The sequence below is a fragment of the Notamacropus eugenii genome, chromosome 3 (assembly GCF_028372415.1).
Source record: "Notamacropus eugenii isolate mMacEug1 chromosome 3, mMacEug1.pri_v2, whole genome shotgun sequence".
Classification (NCBI taxonomy): domain Eukaryota; kingdom Metazoa; phylum Chordata; class Mammalia; order Diprotodontia; family Macropodidae; genus Notamacropus; species Notamacropus eugenii.
Window position 1 is genome coordinate 446771362 of NC_092874.1, and position 22515 is coordinate 446793876.

At 33.6% G+C, this 22515-nt stretch overlaps 1 protein-coding gene across 6 annotated transcripts in view; it reads right to left on the bottom strand.

Moving 5' to 3' along the window:
• Positions 1–1599: 1599 nt before the first annotated feature.
• CHL1 (cell adhesion molecule L1 like) overlaps positions 1600–22515 on the bottom strand; it is a 272185-nt gene continuing 251269 nt past the window's right edge. For 4 of the 6 annotated variants that reach the window (XM_072598646.1, XM_072598645.1, XM_072598643.1 and 1 more), the window contains 8 exons: positions 20589–20704; positions 20255–20459; positions 18795–18917; positions 11440–11619; positions 7109–7270; positions 6336–6467; positions 4783–4855; positions 1600–2290 (listed from right to left, as the gene is read on the bottom strand). In XM_072598646.1, coding sequence (XP_072454747.1) covers positions 2074–2290; positions 4783–4855; positions 6336–6467; positions 7109–7270; positions 11440–11619; positions 18795–18917; positions 20255–20459; positions 20589–20704 — 1208 coding nt within the window. In that variant the 3' untranslated portion in view covers positions 1600–2073. The remainder of the gene's footprint in view (positions 2291–4782; positions 4856–6335; positions 6468–7108; positions 7271–11439; positions 11620–18794; positions 18918–20254; positions 20460–20588; positions 20705–22515) is intronic. The other 2 variants (XM_072598649.1, XM_072598648.1) reach the window with 1 other exon arrangement.

The following is a 22515-nucleotide window of genomic DNA, read 5'->3' on the forward strand; positions in this document are numbered from 1 at the left end:
TCCTCATATGGGTAGGAAGAAAACCAAGTAGTTGCCTTTTTTCTTAAGGCATGAGGGTAGAAGAGGAGATGGATGAAGTCAGAACTAGCTTGATTTCTAATGATTCCACCAAAATGATAAGTATTATTGGCACCACTTAAAGGACAGGCATCATTTTTCACATGATTTCTTTAAAAGTATCCTTTGACCAATACCCCCAAAAAAGAAATTCATGAGAAAATCAAGAGTAAATTTCAAAGTATATTTAGTCTCAAGTATTTTTAAAACCAGTTTGGTATAGTTTTTTTCCTCTATTTTTTCCTTTATTTCCTTTATTTTTCAAAATAATATTTTCATTTTGCAAGGTTTTTGTAATAGGTATCTGAAAGTAATTTACAAATGGAAATTATTGGATATATGTATTCTAATGCTCAAAAACAGTCTGAAAAACACACTCCATTTACTTTAGTAAGTACCTATTCCTATAGCAAACACTTCCATATTATGAGTTTAATGTTTTGGCTATATCTTTTTCATAATTATGATAGCCTAAAAAAAAGAAGAAAAAGAAAACTTCCAGTTTCATTGCTGCATTGTCTATTAAAAACAAAAGAGAAAAACAAATAAATCATCCACAAAAGCAGAAGGGATATTTAAATCAAAGTCCAAGTTTTCTGAACAGCCATTAACAGGTTTAAGCTGAAACATACGTAAGGGAGTCATTATTTTAGCTGACTGAAATTCATGCGAATTGCTTTATGTCAACTTAAAAATAAATTAATTTCAAAATGAAACTAACTAAATGGCAACTCATAAATTTAAAAATTTACTAAATTTTTACAAAAAGATGGAATATGGAGATCAATATTCTAATGATGCTCAATGTATGATGCAGGAAACTGCATATACAGAATTTTCTACAGTAAAAAAGGTGTTTTTTTTTCAAATAATTAATAAAAGCATAGTTTGAAAAATATGTAAAAAATTCCCTCAGTTTTCAGAAGTTATTTTATTTTGAGAAAACAAAATCCCAATACATACACAGTTTCTCCAGATTTGAAAGTTCACTTTACTGAATTTCTGAATAGTCAAACTCTGGTATGATGTGAAACAACTGCTCTCTTACTCTCTACTTAGCTGTATAAATTCCCATCTTAATGTGTCTTATTTCAAAATAAAAACTAAAACCACACCTATATTTTGCGTTGTGTAAATATCACCAGAAAGTGTCTACTCCATCCATAAAATATAAACTAGCATACCATTATATTACACCAGACAGGTAAAAGGAGTCAATTTAGAAATGGAGTCTTTGAATGGGTTTTTATTGGGCATCAGGTTATGATTCCCAAACAAGGAAACGTTAGGCCTGCTCTCTCCTAAGTCCATGTCAAGTGGTGTCTTGCAGGTGTTTTGGTTCAAGGAAAGAAGACTGAGTATCCATAGATCCCACAGTAAGGAGAAACCAGAAATCAAACTGGATTTGACTAGCCACAACTTAGTGACTTAAGTATTATTGGCTCCAATAACCAGTGTTGGACAAATAAATACTTGTCGATTGATGGGTCACATAGAAAGAATCTTAATCAGCAACATTTTAAATAATAAATATGGACTTGGTTTCTTCAGTGAACAATTTTAATAAGACATATTGTTGTATTTTTGTTGTTTTTAAATAATCTGTTTCTTTCATCTTTCAACTGCTAGGAAAAATAAAGTCAAGCCATGCAATCCTATGAAATTGAATGAATGGGTGTGTATAGAATGTGTGCAAAATTCTACAAGTCAAGAGAAGTTATGAGAACACATGGGACAGGCCAGAACAGGTACATGAAGGGAACACTGATTGCTCATTATCTGAGAAAAACTAAGTTGAATCTAATTATCGTTCTTCTTTGAATTCAACTCATGACAACATAAATCAGAAGAATTTGCTTTTATCTGTCAATGGCAGTGACTTGTTCTTGGTTTATTTGCTGGATGTTTGGTCCTGGCTAAACCCAGTTCTGTTCCTGTAGACGAGAATTTGCTTATTCATATAGAACAACATGAAAAAATGAAGTGAGTGTCTCATGCGGTTTATGTACACGGAGTTTATGCACGAAGTGGGAAAGTTGCCATTGAACTTCCAGTACTCTCCACTGATCCTTTCTCCTTAGACCCAGTATAAGCTCCAATAAATGACCCATCTTCATTGAATAGGCCATGGTCTCCTTCTCCATAGTCTACCAAACTATCAGCACTTTCTGTGGCCTGGAGGTTCCTGTTTAGAGACTGGAGGCTTCCTTTAAGTGGTTTTTCATCACTGTCACTAGAAGACAAAAAAATCTCTAATAAAATGTAGGATTAGGTATTTGAATGATCACAGGGCTGCACATGTAGTCAAACCAGAGGTTGAGAGTGGAAAGGAATCTTGGATGCCATCATATTTAACTTCTTTATTTTATAGAACTAACTTGATTTCTAATAACTCCACCAAAATGAGAAGTATTACTGGCATCACTTACAGGGGAGGCACCATCATGTACACGGTTGAAAAACTATCTTTTGACCAGTACTGCCAAGGAAAGAAATTTATAAGATAATCAAGAGCAAATCCAAATATATATTTAGTCTCAAGTATTTTTAAAGCCAATTCTTGGCATAGGGACTAAGTGCTAGAGATGGGAGTTGAACTCAGGTCATCAGACTACAAAGTGATTTCTCTTTCTACTGGATATTCAGATAGATTAAAACTGAACACAATACCTCTAATTTATTGATGCATCAGATAATTTAAAATAAGAACTGCAAAAGTCAAGGGTTATCTTCAAGGAAAGGTGATTTGTCATAACCTCAAGGGAAATCTAATGGAAAAGAAACTGCCATTTTTCATTTATGTCAAATTACTGATATTCTACATATTAAGGGGATGATATCTATCCACTCCCTTTTTGTAAAAAAATGAAGTATTTTGTGGGAAAACTGAGGTTTATAAATTTAAAAATAAAAGAATTCTGAACCAATTTGCTAAGTTTTGCCCTTATCACATCTATATATGAACAGTGACAGGAGCTGCTCGGATCAGATCGTTTCTTCTACAAATGCACATTAGCACCTTCCTTTTTACTTAGAGATTTAAATTTGGGTAGTATGCTAAAGCACTCATATATTAAGTCATTTACCCAGGATAGAGAAGGATTTCAACCCAGATGTTCTTGGTTTTGTATTCACTATGATATGGCAACTCTTCATTTATTCATATTGATTTAGATGCTTTCTAGATGGATATGAATATATGAAGAGGCATATACATATGACTGAAATTAGCTTTCAGCTTTTTGATAAAGTTAAGTGAATTCCTTTGAGAATATTTTATATTTACTTTTTAAATAATAAATTATATAGCATTTTGCTTTGGAAAAAAATGTTGTGCCACAGCTCTTTGAAGTCGATATGGTGTAAGTTTTATTCTAAATAGAGGCAGTATAGAGAGTGCACAGAATTATTCATTTGAAGTCTGAGGATCCAACAGAAATCATATGATTATCTCAATAGATGATGAAAAAGCTTCTGACAAATACAGTTCCCAGTCCTATTCAAAACACCAGAAAGCAGAAGAATAAAGGGCATGTTCCTTAAAATGATAAGCAGTATCTATCTAAAACCCTCAGTAGGTATCACTGTAATGAGGATGAGCTAGAAGCTTTCCTAATAAGAACAGGGTGAAGCAAGGATGCCTATTATCACCACTATTATTCCTTACAATTCTAGAAATGGTAGCATTAGCAATAAGAGAAGAAAAAGTAATGGAAGGAATTAGAATAGGGAATGAGGAAAGAAAATCACTCTTTGCAGATGAAATGATGTTATACTTAGAGAACCTGAGAGAATCAATTTTAAAACTACTTGAAATAATTAACTTTAGCAAATTTACAGAATATATATAAATCATTAGCATTTCTATATATGATCAACAAAGCCCAGAAGTAAGAGATAGAAAGGGAAGTTCCACTTAAAATAACTGTAAATAATATTAAGTCTGAGGACCCAGATTTAAATCCCGGCTCTGTCACTTTGTGCCAGTGTGACGTTGGGTAAATCACTTCACCAATTCTAGGCTCCATTTCTTAATCTGCAAAATGAAGGGTATTGGACTAGATGACTTTTAAGTTTGCAATCACCTCTAAATCTATAATGCTACAAAACGTTTTACCCAGGAGGAAATAGGATCAGAGAAGAGCCACTTGAGCAGGGTCACAAAGCTATTGTCATACCTTGGTGTTTCAAGTTCCAATCCAATGATCTCTATGTGCCACTAGCTCTCCTGGCCCACATCCCCTCCATGTTGTTGTTGTGTTTTTTTAAGGTATTTAATTAATAGTTTAAATTCTTAGTGGTGCTTGTTTTGTGAAAAAAAATTAGTTTTTCTTAAATATATTGGATTATATGAATTTTTAAAAAGTCTATCTTCAGCTTCATTCAATATCTATATGCAAATAAAAAATCTATTTTTCCTTCTTTCTGCATTTTAAAATATATAGAAATACTACCCTTCAAAAATAAATGCAATATTTTTTTAAAAAAACTAAAAACTTTGAAATTAAAAAAAATACACCAGATAGATGTATAGCACCCTTCCATCAACAACTCTCTATGGCACTTGTTTGGATACTCTTGCCTATTGATTTTAATTTGATTAATATAATGCAGTGCTCTAAGATTTTATATCCCAATGAACAACTGAATTATTTCTTTATCTAATTTAGATTTCATCCTTTTTGTTGCTTTTGTTTTTCTTGTGAAATTATGTATTATGATTACCTGTACTCTCCAAAGGTTTCATCTTTTCCTGACTGAACTTCTGGGTCTGGGTGCAAATCTTCTTTCTCTTTCACTAGAGGAAAAACAAGATCCAAATAATTTTATTTTTTGAAAAAAAAATTGACTTTTGCTATCTACATTTGGAAAATGGATTGACTATTTATTGGCAGTAGCATTAAACATGTTCTATTATGCCAGAGCAGGCAAATTATCTAAGGAATTTTGTCTGTGTCTATTTAGTAAACTCTCAAATCCATCATTAAAAAACAAGCAAATGGAAAGAAAAATAGATGTCCTTAGTCTTATGTTCACCTACATGGCCTTAGAGTAGTCAAAGAATTTGGGAAGCCTTGTTGGGACTGACATCCATTTCTGGGGGACAGGAGACGAAAGCTTAGTAGGTGGTAGAAACAGTCCAGAATATTTGGGGCACTTAACAATTATTAAAATATATTTTTCTTCATTTAAAAGGAATTGTGTTGAAATATTTGTATTAGAAAGGTAGCATGAAGTAAGGAGAGTACAGAGCAAAGAAACAAAAAAAATGGAATTTCAGTCTTATATTCTCTAAATGGCAGAAAAATTTTCAGAGGTGGTCTAGTTAGCCTCCATCTTTCTCTATCTCCAATTCATTTTACAAATGAGCCTTCTAAAGCCCTGAAAAGCAATCTGAGTTACACAAAGTTGCATATCAGGATCCAACAACCAGTGATTGAGAAAATCATTCAAGTAGCTTCAATAATATATTTCTTATTAGTGAAACAAGGTTAAAATTACTTAATGCTACCTACTAAATGATGAATTTATGAGGAGCAAAAGGGATAATTCATGTAGAAGAACTTTTTAATATTTAAAATTTTATATATATTCACATATACAAATGTATATATACATATATGATTGCATCCAAAAGTTTAATTCAGATCAGCTCTGGTAAATAAGATGAGATTGATTCCATTATTCACTCAATCACATGCTCTTCTAGAACTTTTTTTCCTCAAAAACAAAATCTCAATCTGCCTTGTTTATTAGAATATAAAAAGCAATGACAGTTCTCATCCTCAATAAAATGAAGCCTGATATAAGGGATAGTACATCAAATAGATATAAAAGTGTATAATAACTATGATGTAAGCAACATATGAGTTCTCCTTGAAGAAATGGTCAAAGTGCTATAAATATTCTGAGGAGAGAAAGATTCCACCTGATGGAGGCAAGCATGAAGTTTTCTTGATGCTAGGATCATATATTTAGAGATACAAGGGTCCTCAGAGTATATCAAACCTAGCCCTTTCATTTAACAAATGAAGAAGCTGAGACTCAGTTTAAGTAATTTATCCAGGATTATAATGTTGGTGTGTGAGGGAGTATTTGAACTCATGTTTTCCTGACTCCATGTTCAGTGTTCTATATGTAAAACTACTCTACTTCTGAAGCTGGATGGTGCAAACTAAACTGGCCCTTGAAAGACAGATGTGGTTATTTTGAACAATGACATGACGGTGCTGATATTTTTTAAACCTGTACAATTAGATGAGATGGTGTAACGTTACCTGAGTATTTTCCACCTTTGTTCCTTCTCACAAAGCAAATAGTTAATAATATTAATGTAAGAAGAGCTATGGCACACATCAGTCCAATAAACCATCCTTGGGTAGAGATGTTGTCATATAAGCCTGCATATGCTGTTGCAGAGAAAGAGAAATAAATGCATAATTTGAGACTTGTCACACTAGGGCGATCAGAAAACATCACTCTTCAAAATAAATAAAGAAACAAACAACCAAATAAATATAGAGATACATTAAAAATACTGCTTAGTATTCTTGTCACTTCTAATTCTACTCATTTCTACATTTTTTTTTAGAGATTCCAATTCTTTGATATTTTAATTGAGCTCATTACTAAATGTGTCTTTATTTTCCATAAAGTTACAACCCAGGTTACATTTGATTCATTTAGGAAAGGAAAACACCAGAAATAAAGTCATATACCAAAGCAGTATTATGCAAGAAAGAGTGGAGAGCACATCAGTTGCATGCAGATTTTCTCAAAGGAATCTTCTAAAACATGCATTAATTAGCCAGGCTATTATGTTTAAGCAGTAACTATAGTAGTGGCTAAACGTAACTAGTGATTAGTTAAGAAAATGTGCAAATTTTTCATTTGGCTTATTTGCAAATATTACACAAAGATAAATTAAAAACTGTGATTCTACTAATTTACTTTTTTCTACAAGTTCACCAATAACTTAGGGAAGGATGCAAAATTTTGTCATCCACAAAACATGCTTCATAGTCTCAGTCCAGAAGACTTGATTTCTCACCTCTCCCCCTCGTCTCAATAACATCTTCAAAAATGCTATTGTTATCAACCCAGTTCTTAGTCACTAGACGAACTGTATGCTCAGTTTCAGGGTCAAATGTCTCAAGAGGGTGAACCTTTTGGGTAGGATTTACTGCTTCTGAAATCTTCCCGACATTCTTACCTATGAAAGGTACATAGTCAAGTCATATGCATTCTTAAAAAAAAAGTAGGACTTGAAATGGAATGATATTGTTATTCATGGTGAACAAGATAGACATCTTTTGGCATTTTCCTTTTTTTGAATGTTTTCTAAATTTGAGGGAAGAAAACATCATCGTATAGAGGTATGTTGTCTTTCCGGGTGTTGTTTAGCATTTTCCTATTGATCAGTCAGATCTAGATTTTATTAAATGTCTCCTGTGTGCCAGCCATTGTGAGCACTGGGAAAACAGAGAAAGGCAAAAGCCAGTTCTTCCTCTCGAGAAGGTCACAGTTCAAGCTGAGGAGACAACAGAAAAATCACTCTGCACAAACTGGATATATCCAGGGTCAATTGCAAATGATCTTTGAGGGAATATGCTGAGATTAAGGAAGACTAGGAAAGGCTTCTTGTAGAGGATATGACTTCAGCTCATACTTGAAAGAAGCCAAGGAAGTCAGAAAGTGGTACCAAAGAATACCAAACATGGGGGAAATCAGTGAAAATACTCAGAGCTGAGAGGTGGCCAAATGTCCCCGAATCAAAGAGCATATGGGGGAAAGGTGGTGTCTGGTATAAAAAGACTGGAAAGTTATAGAGTGTTTTTAAAGTCTAACAGAAGCTTTTTTTTTTAATTTGATTTAATAGAGAGTTACTGGAATTGATTATACAAAGTGTTTCCTTGAACTTTTAAAGGTTGTATAGATTTACAAAATAACTCCAAGATCATTAGCTTTTGTTACCAAGACTGAAAAGAATCATTTTTGTTTTTCCTATAATTTGGTTTGACATTACAGAATTCATTTATTTATTTCTATATTTTGTTTGTCTATTTGATTTTATTTTTCCTTGATTGGTAGGAGGAATTGGATATTGAAATACTTAGTAAAAATTACTACTAAAAATCTAAATTTTTGCGATGGATATTCATTGCTAATAGGCCAGATGTTCTGTTTGGCTGCATTTTCTGCTCCATCAAAAAGGGAACAGAGATAAAAAAATAACTTGTGATATGCAAAATTAAAATTTTTATCTTCTACATGGTTATGAAACATCTTAACATACTGGAATAGAAAACAATCTAGATATTTATGTCCATTGCAATTCCAAACGGACTGACAGAATCCAGTTCCACTCAACAAATATTTACTAAGCACTTATTACACCTTAGGATCTGTGCTTGGCAATGGATATTTAATTAAGAAGTAATAATTCATTTTATTTTAGTATTCTCAATAAACAATTCATAGAGAAAGGTTAGATTCACATGATCCAAATGTTCTGATCAGGAATTTTTTTTTCTGCAGGTGAAGTAAATTTGCTTTCTGGTTACTAGCATCTAGCCCTAGCACCTAATATATTCCCTGTTTTTATTCCTCTGATTACCAGGATAAGAGAAGTCTCACAGCAATAAATATGCATGCTTAAAATTTTAGTGATTTGAGTTTGGAAGTAAATGAAATAAATGTGTGTCTTGCCTCCTACAGCATGATGAGTTATCAGAAGCTATAGTGTAAGTCTAAAGATGTTACATGAGAAAAGCCTATGACTTATAGAGAGGGCTTGAATTAGAAGAGGTTGATCCAGGAAGATTTAATTATTTCAATACTCAGAGGACCTTGTTACAAAACAAGAAAAGGTCAGTAACTGAAAGTATCCCAACTAATAATCGTAACTGATCGATAGTCTTTAGAGTGCAACAGAGGCCCATGACACACCCAGCAAGTTTTTGGTAAATAATAAAGAGAATTTTTAAAATGCTAAATGGGCATACATATTTATCTATCATCTATCCATCATCTCTATGTGATTTATTCACAAAAAAAGATGCAAACTCATGCATGCATGTACAGATGCACACACACACTATGGGCAGTATTTAATGATTCAACTATTTAGAGAGAGCAAAGAGAACACAACTGTGTGAAATAGATTCTAGCTTGTACACAAAAATATCCTTTTTAAAATATTTATGTTTATTAGATTATTTCTCAGTGGAAAACATTTTTCTTATTGTTCTTACTGTGTTTTTTAAAAATTATTATTTCTACTTTTTAAAAGATCATGTTGAACTCTTTTGGGGAAATAGATTTCTTTTTACTTCCTGATAAATATGGCTGTATTGTACACCAAAATAAATATAGAAGAAAAATCACTTTTAACTGGAAAAGGGGCTGGTAGATGGATTAGAGTATGTGCAGAATCCTAGAGAGGCAAAAAGTGAAGAAATCTTTCCTCCTAAAGTAAACTGAAACACAAAGTTACTGAAGAAATTAGCTTTAGAAAACAGAAGGTGGTTATCAGAGCTTTAAATTCCAAGAAGCACATAGCATTAGTTAAACATCTGATTACTATCCCTGACCAGTTTAGGAGCAGTATTATGAGACATCGCATCAAAACCATCAACAAATCACAGTCATCATTTTAGAACATTCAACTGAAGTTAGTGTTTTAAATAAGCAGTTAATATCCCTTTTATGTATACTGAACTCAAGTGGGTAAAAAGTAGGGAAGCTTTTTTCTTGAACAGAGAATTGTTGGTTCAATCATAATAAACTAGTGGGTGTGGGCATCTCTTTTCTTTCACAAGTATCTTTTCCAAAATTTGCAGTGAGTTTCCTTTTCAGCAAGTCTGGAATGCCATGTGCCAGCTTACATCTCTGAACCAATTTTGAGTGAACTACAGAAAAGTTGCTCAGAAATAGAAGTTATAGCTAGTAGACATTTTTCAAGTATTTTCAAATTGCAATTGTTTTTATAAACAAGCAGATCAATCTAGCAGTTCATTAGGAATTACTCTTGTTGGCTGATAGTCAATTTATCCCAGTGAATAATTCAGACGTTGAATAAATTTATTTGATTTCATGATTTTTCCCACACATATTTGAAGATACACAGGGAGATTAAGACCTTGAAGAGGAATATAATGTATATCAATAATCATATACTGTTTAGCACTGCAAATACAGTTTGTATTGGCATATATTTAAACACTTACATTTGTGACTATTTTCATAAGTGAATCCTGTCTCTTAAATTTATTTCTCCATCTTCTACCCTCTTCCTCATCATAAAACTAGGAATTTAAGTACAAAGTCCTTGTTTTACATGTGAGAAAATTGAGCACCAATGTAGTTAAATAACTTGCCAAACATATGTATGTATGTATGTATGTATATAGTAAAGCCATGATGGGAGTCCAAATGCTCTGATTCCCGGATAAGGGTTCTTTGTACTATACAATATCCTTATAAAACTAGCTCATCTTGCTTCCATTTAGACAATTACTTATAGAGATACCACCATGTACATGATTTTCTTGTTTCCCTTTTATCTTTCTAAACTCGAACTAAACTATAATCACGTATTTACCCATTTCATCCAGTTTCCCTAAAATTTCTTGCTTCTGACTTCTCCATCCCTTCCTATTTATCGCTATTCTTCCTCTTCCTATGATGCTTAAGGTCAATGAGAGAGAACTAAGCAAAAATACTGATAAAATAGCGCTTGTGGAAAATCATGGGCATAGATGTACATTTCGAGGAGGAAGCAGGAAAACAAGCAGTATGAATACGATGCAAGAGTGGTTTGCTTAATGATACTTTTAAAAACAATGCTATCAACTTAGAGACAGTTAAGATCATTTGACATTTGTTATAAACTGGCACAGGCAAACACAATATTCTTACACATGAATGGGACTGTGCAAATTATACGTATTGGGTTGGTTTTATACTGAGTTAGGAAAAAAATCAAAATATTCATTTTAATAGTTTTAGGTTCTCTCTCTTTCTCTCTCTCTCTCTCTCTCTCTCTCTCTCTCTCTCTCTCTCTCTCTCTCTCTCTCTCTCTCTCTCTCTCTCTCTCTTTCTTTTGCTCCCTCTCTGGTTTTTGACTTAGCAAAGCCAACACTTGAACTATGGGGCTACCTGACAAAGAACTAGTGTGATTGATGATGTAACAACTATTTAGAAAGACTGTGGCCACTCCAATTGGAACTGAAATCCACTTCTTAAAGTAATGATGCTGCCTTTTTTTTGTTAAACCAAATCCACACATATTCCTATCATAAACATTTCAATTGCATCATGAGTTTCCATAAATGAATTTTTTTAAAAAATAAGATACCCCTAATAATACTATTAACTTACTCCCTTCTCCTATTGTGCTTCCTTCCTCAGTTATGGGTTTCCCACAGCCTTTGGAAGTACATGCCCTCAAGTAGAATTTATATTTGGTGGTGGAGTTAAGATCTGGAATACGCCAACTGAGTTTTGAAGGGTTTGTGACATTGATTTCCTTTAGTTCTCCAACCTCGTCTGTGTCATTAACTAAAAAAGAGAAAGAAAAAAGTGAAATATATAAGGTTTTTTAAAATTTCCATAAAATTAAATAAAACATGAGAGTTAGAACTTTGGGGCCCACATGGAAATATATTTTAAATTAAAATTTTTCCTTATTCAATTATAGACAGCAAGTTGTAGAGTTGCTCTTTCCCTTTAGTATCATTACGAATTTCTGAAAAGAAAATATTGTTGATTTTGGGAAACAAAATTCCTACCACAACCAAAGGACAAAGTGTATGGTGCAGTATAAAAGCTATATCATTTTAGATTTCTGGTTTGGGATCATACCACATAATAATTACAGCTTAATATTTTTAGCCATCTACAACAATACCACAAATTTCTTTTTGTGAAATAAATGATTTAACATATAAAATAAAACAAAAGTAATGTTAATTACTACTATCCCTTATTTTATACAAAGAATGGAGGGATATTTCAACATGGTGTAATGAAAAGTGTATGGGCTTTGAAGTCAGCAACTGCAGGTTCAGATGCTGCCTCTGATACTACCTGTGTGTCCTCAAGTATAGTACTCAACCTCCATTGGCTTTAGGTCCCTCCTTTGTAAAATAAAGGGGTGGGATAATGTAGTTTTGAGGTACCATATATATATTCCTATCATGAATATGTGTAGGCATTTATTTCTATTTTCTCTAGAAAATGTACGTGTGTAGAGTTATATTCCTAATTTTTTCTAGAAAATGTAAAAAATAATCAATTAATCAATTTCTTGGAGACTTCCCATAGTCTTGATTAGCAGATAGAATAATTGTATGCAGTAAAAAATAAACAATGAAAAATTGTAATCAATCATGATTTAGCTAATGACTAATCAGGATAGTCTCATAGTTCCCATGAATATAACTGTAGTGTATTTGAAGGGATAAGGAATTGACATTTTTAAGCTATGCCCTTCAATTCCAATAATGTACTAGTCAGCTCATTGTTTAGATATGTACATGGTCAGAAGATCAGAGTATTTTTTAAGTGTTATTCAGATATTGACTTCTACATGTTGAATATCCCTCATTTTTATTTACAAAAAAAATGGAGAAAATCACAGAATCACATCTGAAAATAAAATAAAGACAAATTGCATATAAAATGTGCAAGTACAGTAGCACAGAGCACAGTAATGGTTTCTTGGAACAGGTTTATGGACAGATTTCTTTAAAAATGAATAGAAAGGAGATAGATATCCCCTCAAATTTATCAATCACCTCCCAAAGACATAAAGGAGAATTTTTTATAATTTCTGACTTTTTAAGCATGTCTTTCTTAGGAATGGAAAACTGGCCTTAGAAGAAGGATGACCTGGGTGTCAATCTAGCTGCTGATACAACGTTTGCTGTGTTTGTATCATGTCAAGATATTTGTTTTCTTAGCAGATAAATAAGTAGATTCTATGTGCCAGGGGTCTACAGTAAGAGGAGAGTATACAAATACAAATAAATCCTCATTCTCAAAATATTACAATCTGATCGGGAAAGACAGTACCTAAAAGAGACCTAGAAAACAAGAGTGGGTTCAGATACAAGAACTGCAAGTGTGTGGTATGAGCAAGAGGGTGTGGGGGAGAATGTGGCCTACAGGCTTTGTTCCAAAAAGAAAAGGTGAAACCTTACTTGATATAGACATAGATAAAATAGAAATATAGGTATATTAGTGGTGGTGATGGTGGTGGTGGTGGTGGTGGTAGTGGTGAGGTCCAAACAGGAAAATGCAAAAGATCACTTATTGGCAGCTAAAAATCCCATCATTTTTAAGGCCATAAATTGCAAAGAAATTGCCAGTTTTCATTGGGGGAGAGGGAGGAGGTGTTATGGTAATTTAAATGGGAAGATCTTTCCCATTCATTAATAGGCCCTTGGGAAGACCCTCAGATTTTTTTTTTTTTGACTAAAGGGGCCATCCCTTGAGTAACTTAAAGAAACCTATTCATTGAATGAGTGCTTCTTACTCAAAGTGAGACTGTGATAAGACTTAGCCTGAAAGGGCCAGGGTCCTTCATTGCATCTTGGGCCATCTCCCATCTTCCTGATGAATATCAGGCCACTGGACCCAGATGGCTTGGGAGAAGAAAGTGAGGCTAGTGATCTTGAACAGCCCTCCCTCACTCAAATCAAAGTCAACTGCAAGTCATGTCATCATCTTGATATCATAGTCCTCTTTAAGAACAAAGGACAAACACAACAACAATAACAACAGGCCCATATGACCTGCTTAAATCACACAGAAGCTAAAGTCACATGTGGTGGGTGCAGCTTGCTGAACAGGTAGAAGAGGAAAGGTGGAGCATAGCTGGGAGGAAATGAGTGAGAGCAGTTAGGGCTGAGAGAGAGAGGACACAGGTAAGCAGACAGTTAGGCTCCTGAGTGTTGGTTTGTTTGTGGAAAAGCCCCAACAGGGGTGAGGGGGGTACAGCTTGGGAATGGCTTTGTCTCCTCTAGTGCTAATGTGTATTGATTTCTTGGCTATTCTGACAGATTTGGCTTTCTCGTTTTGGGATTTAGCTTTCTGGTGTCTGAATAAATGCTTTTCTTCTGCCTTCTATATGGAGAGTCTTTGTGATTGAGAACTATGTGGGCATATTCATGGTCACCACCAGTACTGTGAATATTGCCTTGACTATACAGAAGAAAAAGGGAATAGGAAGTGAATTAGCATTCAAATAGCACTTATTATGTATCAGACACTGTGTTAAGCAACAGACACATGCACGCACACACACACACACACACACTCATATAGATAGAGAGACAGACAGACAGATATATTATGCCATTTGAGCTTCACAATAACTCTGTGAGGTAGGTCTGCTATTGTCCTTATTTTACAGCTGAGGAATCTGAAGCAGGCAGAAGTTAAGTGACTTGCCCAGAATCACAAAACCAGTAAATATCTGAGGCAGGATGTTAACTCAAGTACTCTTTACTCTATCCACGGCACTTGTCAGATGCAATGGTAAAGAAAATTTCTTCACCTCAAACTTTCCTACACTGACAAGCTCATAAGAACAGATTTCCCACTGCCCTTCAAATATTTAGATATACATGTATGCATTCATACGTGTGCATATTATGGTAGAGAGCAATAATGATAGGTGGCATTTACAAAGTGCTTTAAGTTTTGTGAAGCACTTTATACATATTATCTTATTCAATATAACAACCATATAAATGTAAGTGCTATTATTATCTCCATCTTACAGATGAGAAAACTCTCCTGGAAAAAGGTTAAATGAATTGGCAGGATTACATCAATCAAAGGAATGAACCTGGATTTAAACTTAGAATTTCCCTGCTTCAAGGCAGCCTTCCACTATGCCACCTAGAAAGCCTGATCAAACCGACAAAGAGGAAAGAATTTTGATTTGTTCGAAATCATACACACACACACACACACACGCACACTATATATATATATATATATATATATATATATATATATATATATATATATATATATATATATATATATATATACACATATATATATATGATCCAAAATCTATTAAATGTTTCAAAAAGTGTCGCTGAGTGGAAAAGTAGATTAGAGTATTTTGAGACAGGTTTATAGAAATTTCTTTTTCTTTAGATATAAAAGAATGACCCTAATTAAACATTATTAGAAATGCCATTCTTTACTCTGCAAATAAATATTCACATCTATTAGGATGATGAAATACAAACCTAGGTTACTTTTTAAAATGAGTTTTGATTAGTATTCTTTTTCCTGAAATTTTAGGTCTTGGCCCTTGAATAACAACAAAAATGTGTGAAAAGTAGCATTTAGAAAGGCAGAAAACAGAATAACATGGCAAGAATGTTTCAGATTTCATAGTTTCATTGTGATGGAAATATATATGACTTATGTACAATAAGCACGTTTATGTGCATGTAGACACATGTTTGTGCATGCAGATATTGTAGATAAACATGTGTGTACATGTACGTGTATATATATATATATATATATATACACGTACATACACAAATAGATCCCCTTTTATTAAGTTCCTGTGATTAAAAAGGTACAATGTTGTGGGGAAAACTCTAATCTTTAAAGCAGCATTATTTATGACATAAGTAATAGTGATGTTTAGTTACTCCTAAATGACATTCAGACTCTCAATTCTCTTTGTGCTTGCTGTCCTCCATGCCTCAAATGTGCTCCTTTCTCTTGTTAATATTTTAGAATACCTCAAAATATAGTCACGAGCTATCTACTTCCTAATGCCATTCTCCATTACGTCAACTGATAATCCCCCTGCCCGTCATCAATATCAACATGGAATTATTTTGTATATGTTTTATATGTATGTATGCATGTGTGTACACATGTGTATAGATGCATATGAATGTATGTATAGCCTCTTTTATTAGGTTGCAAATTCCTCAAGGGTATGGTCTATTTCATGTTTGATTTTGTATCCCAAGTGCCTGATGCAATCCTTGACGGTGATTTCATTTACATAGTATTTTGGCAAACAAATCCATCCAAATTTTTTCCTTTTTCTGGCACATAGTGTTTGATGCATGTTAATTGAATGACTTTTTGACTGAAAGTGCTCCTTCAATAAAAATATCATATGAGTTTCATTTCATTGAAGTTTTAACACATGCTCTGTCTCTGTCTCTCTGTCTCTGCCTGTCCCTCTATTCATCTCTGTCTGTTTCTCTGTCCCTCTCTCTCGCTCCCTCTCCATCTTTCTCTCTCCCTCTCCTCTCTCACAATGTATCCTGTGTCCTACTACACAATTTAATTTCCTGCTAATGCTGTTGATAGTTGAAAGAGATGAAGATCTTAGCAAACTAAAACAACAGTAACAACCTGATATTTATCTAACAGACAAAAATGAGTTAATTACTGTTTGCAATGCCTATGCTCACACTGCAGCAAAGAAACATTTGGAGGAAAAAACTGGCAAATTGAATTTGTTTGGACACAGAACTTGCTATATTTTCCACTCTTCTTCTCTATGTCATATAAGAGTGGGAATGTTTTGACCATTATAATCATACTCAGGTCAGTGATATTTTCAGAAGAAATCTCTAAGTATTCTTTCTTCATTTCTTCGTCTAAAAAAGCAACATTTTCTATAAGTAAGTAGGAGAGAAATTATAGCCAGGGCTTTAACTTTCCTTCTTTTTTCATCCTGTTCTACAGAGCAAATGTTTTATATGAAAGTCTTCTTCCCCCTTTTTTCTTTAATATGTAATAAATTCTTTTGAAAAACCAATACTTATTGCTGAAATCACCAGGCATGTTTAAAGTGTCTTATTTTAACCTCATTTTCCAAGGACTACAACTGTGTGTGAACATATCACCAGTATTCACTGTGATGTTTCCCAGTAAATGAAAGGAAATACTTTTTTTCCAAATACTTAATAAAATATTATAAGTTCACTATTTCTTATTTTCTTTTAAAATCCATTAATATCAACTCAAACTTTCAAGAACCCTGAAATAAAAATCTATATACATGATACATACTTCCATGTATTACTTATACACACACACACATATGACTAGACCTATGATTTCATTGACTAAGGAATTTGCAGTGAAGAAGTTCCCTATACCAATATTATTCTTCTGCAGTGGAGAGTCTTAGAAATCAGACAGTTGCTTGATAAAATGAAAGTTTAGACCAGGGTCATACAGTCAGTTAGTATCAGAGGTGAGAGTAGAACCCAGATTATTCACTATACCATCCATGTTGCCTCATATAGTATGTAACTTTGCATGTATACATGCATGCATGTATATATCCCTGTATGTATGTGCATACATATTGCATGATGTCATGTATAGATACAGCAACAAGGATATCACCCAAGACAGGTCCCACTCAATATAGATAAATAGGAAGACAGGTAGACAGACCCAAGATGGAAGTGTAGAGTGTGTGTGTGTATGTATGTATGTATGTGTATATACACATACATACATATGCATTTATATATATACACATACATGTATGTATACACATACACATATACATGTATGCAAGATCAGCAAACCATTGTCAAAAGATGAAGAAGCAACAATATCTTGCAAAGGATTTTTCTCTTCCAACTATTTCCATCTTATTCATGTACTTTCTCTTTTTCGCTCATTTAACTAATCATTCTAAACAGTTGTTTTTTTTTTTCTGCAGTTCTGTAGGTCATTCAAAATGTTGTTAAAGTCAAAGATAATATCACATGCCCAAGGCCACAGACACAGTAAGTGGTAGCACCAGAATTCACTAGATCGATAGACAGACTATTTTACATAAATATATATATAATATATGCATAAAACAGGCAGATAGATGGAGAGAGGAAGGGAGAAAGAAAGAGAAGGAAAGGAGGGAGGGAGAGAGGGAGGGAGAGAGAGAGAGAGAGAGAGAGAGAGAGAGAGAGAGAGAGAGAGACAGAGACAGAGACAGAGACAGAGAGACAGAGAGACAGAGAGAGAGAGAGAATAGTTAGAAAGGTTTTAATTTAGTATTTTCCTAACTTGTTGTCCAGACTCTTTCCATTCTGCATGATACATCCCTTCCCTAATGAGGATAAAACAAGGGTGCTATGTAGACATGTTTTAGAGTAATAGAAAAAGAAAATATTAAGAAAATATTTTATTAATTGCGGAAGTTAAAATGTACACTCTAATGGCATATGTTTATGTAGGAATTACTGTTCAAGTTAACCTCCAAATAAGATAAACTCACACAAAATGTTGAGTTGGTTGTACGTTCAATTTAGTAATTTGTAGTAATTTAGTAAATTGTGGTAATCAAAGCAATTAGGGATAAATTATAATTAGAATTCTCTTTTGTTGTTGTTGAGTCATTCAATCCTATCCAATTCTTCATGACCCCATGAACCATATCACGATAGGGCCTTCTCTCCTCCACTATCTCTCAAAGTCTGTCTGAGTTCATGTTCATTTTTTTCCTCATGAGACTATTTATCCATCTTGTCCTCTGCTGTCCCTTTTACCTTTTTTCTTCAATCTTTCCCAATATCAGGGTCTTTTCTAATGAGTCCCATCTTCTCATCATATGGCCAAAGTATTGCCTAGTTGTAGTTTCTCATTTTATGTCATCTACTCCAACATATAATCAATTCATTTCAGATGCAGATTACAAAACTCAAATTCCTACTTACTTATCTGGTATTGTAAACTGTATCCAGTTAGATTGCCATGTGCTTTCTTGGGCAGTCCCCAGGATAATACAACAGTGTCTTTATCAGCATGTATAACCTTGAGGAAAGTAGGCTGCTCAGGTACTGAAATAAAAGAGGTCAACTTAGAATTTATGAGAAAATTCAAACTATGAAAATACAATTAATTCCTTTATATATTCTCATTCTTCTAATGGGAAGATTCTGACACTAGTAAATTTTGATTTTCCATTCCACACCACAATACTTCAGCTTCCCTTTGACTCTGCTCCTTTGGGTCTCTCCTCTCATTAATGAGTTCTTCCAAGAACCTCCATTTTGGGAAAGAGGACATCCTTAATTCTCCAGACCTAGACAATGGGTACTGTCTACTTATTAGAAAGGTAGGACCTTGAGGATAGTAACTACCTTTCTTTTGGATTTGATTTCTATCCCTAATGCTGCACAATGCATAGAGCATAGTCAGTCCCTAAAAAAAATTTATGGACTCATTTAGAAGTAATTTTAAGGTGGATAATACAGAATATTTACTTATAGGTGATACGCATTAGGTGTTTATTTCTTCTGCCATTAGAACTGCAATGTTTAATTTCACTATTGACTTTGTGTTCATATTAGCTTTGAAAACTGATCTAGACTGACAAAGAAATGTCTTAGCTTCCAAGGACATGGAAACAGGTAAGAAGAACACAAGCACATCCAGCAGAAGTCAAATGCACCACACAATCTAATCAAATGCAGCCAGCAGATGTATCAGAGAGCATGAGGGCACAGAGAGAATGTGGGCCACCACTCAACCATTATATTGGAATGGTATATTCTCACTGACTTCTTCCCATATTAGAGGCTATTAAATTTGACTCCAGAAAGCAACCACAAAGACAACTGTGATGGTAAGGATGGCAGTCTTTTTAATTTCACAAGCAGGACCCTGGTACAGAACCATGTGAACTGAAGATTCCCCTCATGCAAAGTGGGGTTTCTTCACATATATGTCCTGTTACATGAATTTGTGTGTCTCCACATAGGACATCCCATTTGAGATAGTCAAAGGAGAGAGACAGAAATTAGACAAGAACCTGCATTAATACTGAGACTCCCTCTACTTAAGAAAATTGGCACTTTCTTAGTAAATTAAAGTTTTAGATGTTACTAAGTTAAACGTAGCCCATGATCAACCAGCCAGTATCACATGATAGCCTTAAACTTAGAACTGCCTAGTTTCAAGGTCAGGTCTCTAACAACCATGTCACAAGTATAAATGTACTACAGAAATTAAAAAGACATGTAACTGACCTGAACTGATCAAACCACTAATGATTATGAACACTAATAAAGAATTGCGATAGATTAAATCTAATGTAGGACTATGCTTTCAAAGAGTTACACGAAGGGAAGAACTAAGGAGAGAATGACTCTCACATATTTTACTGTTCTTTTACCTCCTTCTGGAGTTTGAAAAGAAATTGGAGTACTTTCTGGCCCGGCACCTTTGGAATTGTAGGCTAAGACTGTTAACTTGAATTCACTAAATGGGTCTAGTGAAGGAACCATTCCATAGCTTCTGTCTCCTGGCAGTCTTAGAGTTTTTATTTCTTTGGGGAATTTCCTCTCATCTAATCTGCTTTTTGTTTTCCACCAGTTGATCTGAAATTATAAAAGAAAAGAATGACAATCTATTGGCATATTTTTTCTTGCATATAATTGTTGCAACCTATTGAATCAGCTTTATTTTGAAACCAAGAATATTCTGATGCAACTATTAGGAAATAAAACCTGATATCCTCTCAAATGTCCATGTACTCTCTCTTTTGGAATTCTGTCCCACGTGACATTAATTAGAGTACTGTTTATAACTCTTGCTGTTACCAATGAAGGGGCTGCATCAGGATCTGTAAAGACACACATACACACACACACAAATATAAAATTTCATATGAGTATGTTGTTGTTAAATTGGAATCAATAAGATAATTTTCAAAAATTTGATTTTTAGAACATATTAAAACCAGGGAGGAGAGACCTCATGAACATTTGTTTTAAATAAAAAAATACTTCAAAATCCAAACTATATTCTTTATCAGTATTCAAATATTTACAATAATAAGTAAATAAAAATAACTATAATTTCATATAATGATGTAATAATATGGTAGCACTAATACTGCCTTGAGGTCTAATGGATTGGATCTTTGCTCATTTCCAAGGGTATTACACCTTCTTTAAAAAACAATGTTTTGTAAAATGGAGTTAACAACAGCCCCTACTATACAGGGTTGTTTTGATGATCAAATGGGATGATGTACGTAAAGTGCTCTGCCAACCTTAAAGAGTTAGATAAGGCTAGTCATAATTATAATGACTATTATCGTGATTAATATTAGTAGGCACCTATTCTAAACCATAAGTTACTCAAGGCACATGGAAAGGTAAAAAGATAAAGACAACATAGTCTTCACCTCCAAGTTTGTCATTTAAGCAATCCCTCAAAGGTTTTATAGCTTCACCATACATAGTACAGTCACTCTCTGCCCTACCTCCTCACTTTTTTCCCCCACTAGGTCAAATTATATGAAAAACTAATCACAATCAATATGGTCACCACTATTTTTGCATTTGAAAAATGACAATTAGGATTAATTATGACATGGACTTCTGTCCATGGATGGCAGAGTGAGTGAATGGTAGGAAGATGGGTGCATTAAAATTTGGAGAGTCCTACAAAAGTCTAACAACATATGACAAAAAAAGCTATGTCACATTAAATAAAAGTTACACATAATTACATTATGTTGCATAAATGATACCATTTTAATTTTATTTCTTTTTATCATAGAGGTAGTGTAGTATGGGAGAAAGCCAACCTCAGAATCTCAAAGATCCCAGGAGAAATCTCACCTATGATATATTTTGTCCATGTGACCCTTTCTCTTTCTCCCTCAGTATATTCAAATTAGATTATAAATATGTATGCATACTCACATGTGCATATAAATATGTGCATATCTAAGATTATACATCATAGATCAGGTGCTGATCTGCATTAGAAAATTTCCTCAATGGGAACTCCTCAAGCTAGCCCAAAGAATTGTTAGTACATAGATCTGATTCCTCAGAGGTATATAGCTGATTACACTGAATCAGGAATGAGGCACAAAAATACTATTGTGTAAAAAATTAACTTTAATTGAATAACAGTATTATTTAAGTGCCTAAGATACATCAATATTCATATATATAATATACATATATACATACATATATATATATATATATATATATGTTTTAGGGGCATTTGGCTGCATAATTTTAAGTTACGGAGCAGGAAAATTGTTGTAAAAATCATCAAGATAATTTTAAGAAGGAATGAGCCAAATAATTATTATTTTTTTGATAACATGGAGTGCCAGGGTCCATGTTTAACAAAATAAAACAATAAAAAAGGCATGGCTAACACTCATAAATATTTGTTATTAAGTATGTATCAAAGTGAAATTTATAAGTTTTTTAGAAACATTTAAAATTAGTTTTTTTCTTCATAATCAATTTCTATTTAATAAGAGCACAGATAGACATCATCTAGACCCGGGGTGGGAAACAAGTGGCTTTGAGGCCACATATGGCCCTTTAGGTCTTCAACAGTCCATTGACTGATCCAAACTTCACAGAACAAATGCCCTTAATAAATGAATTTGTTCTATAA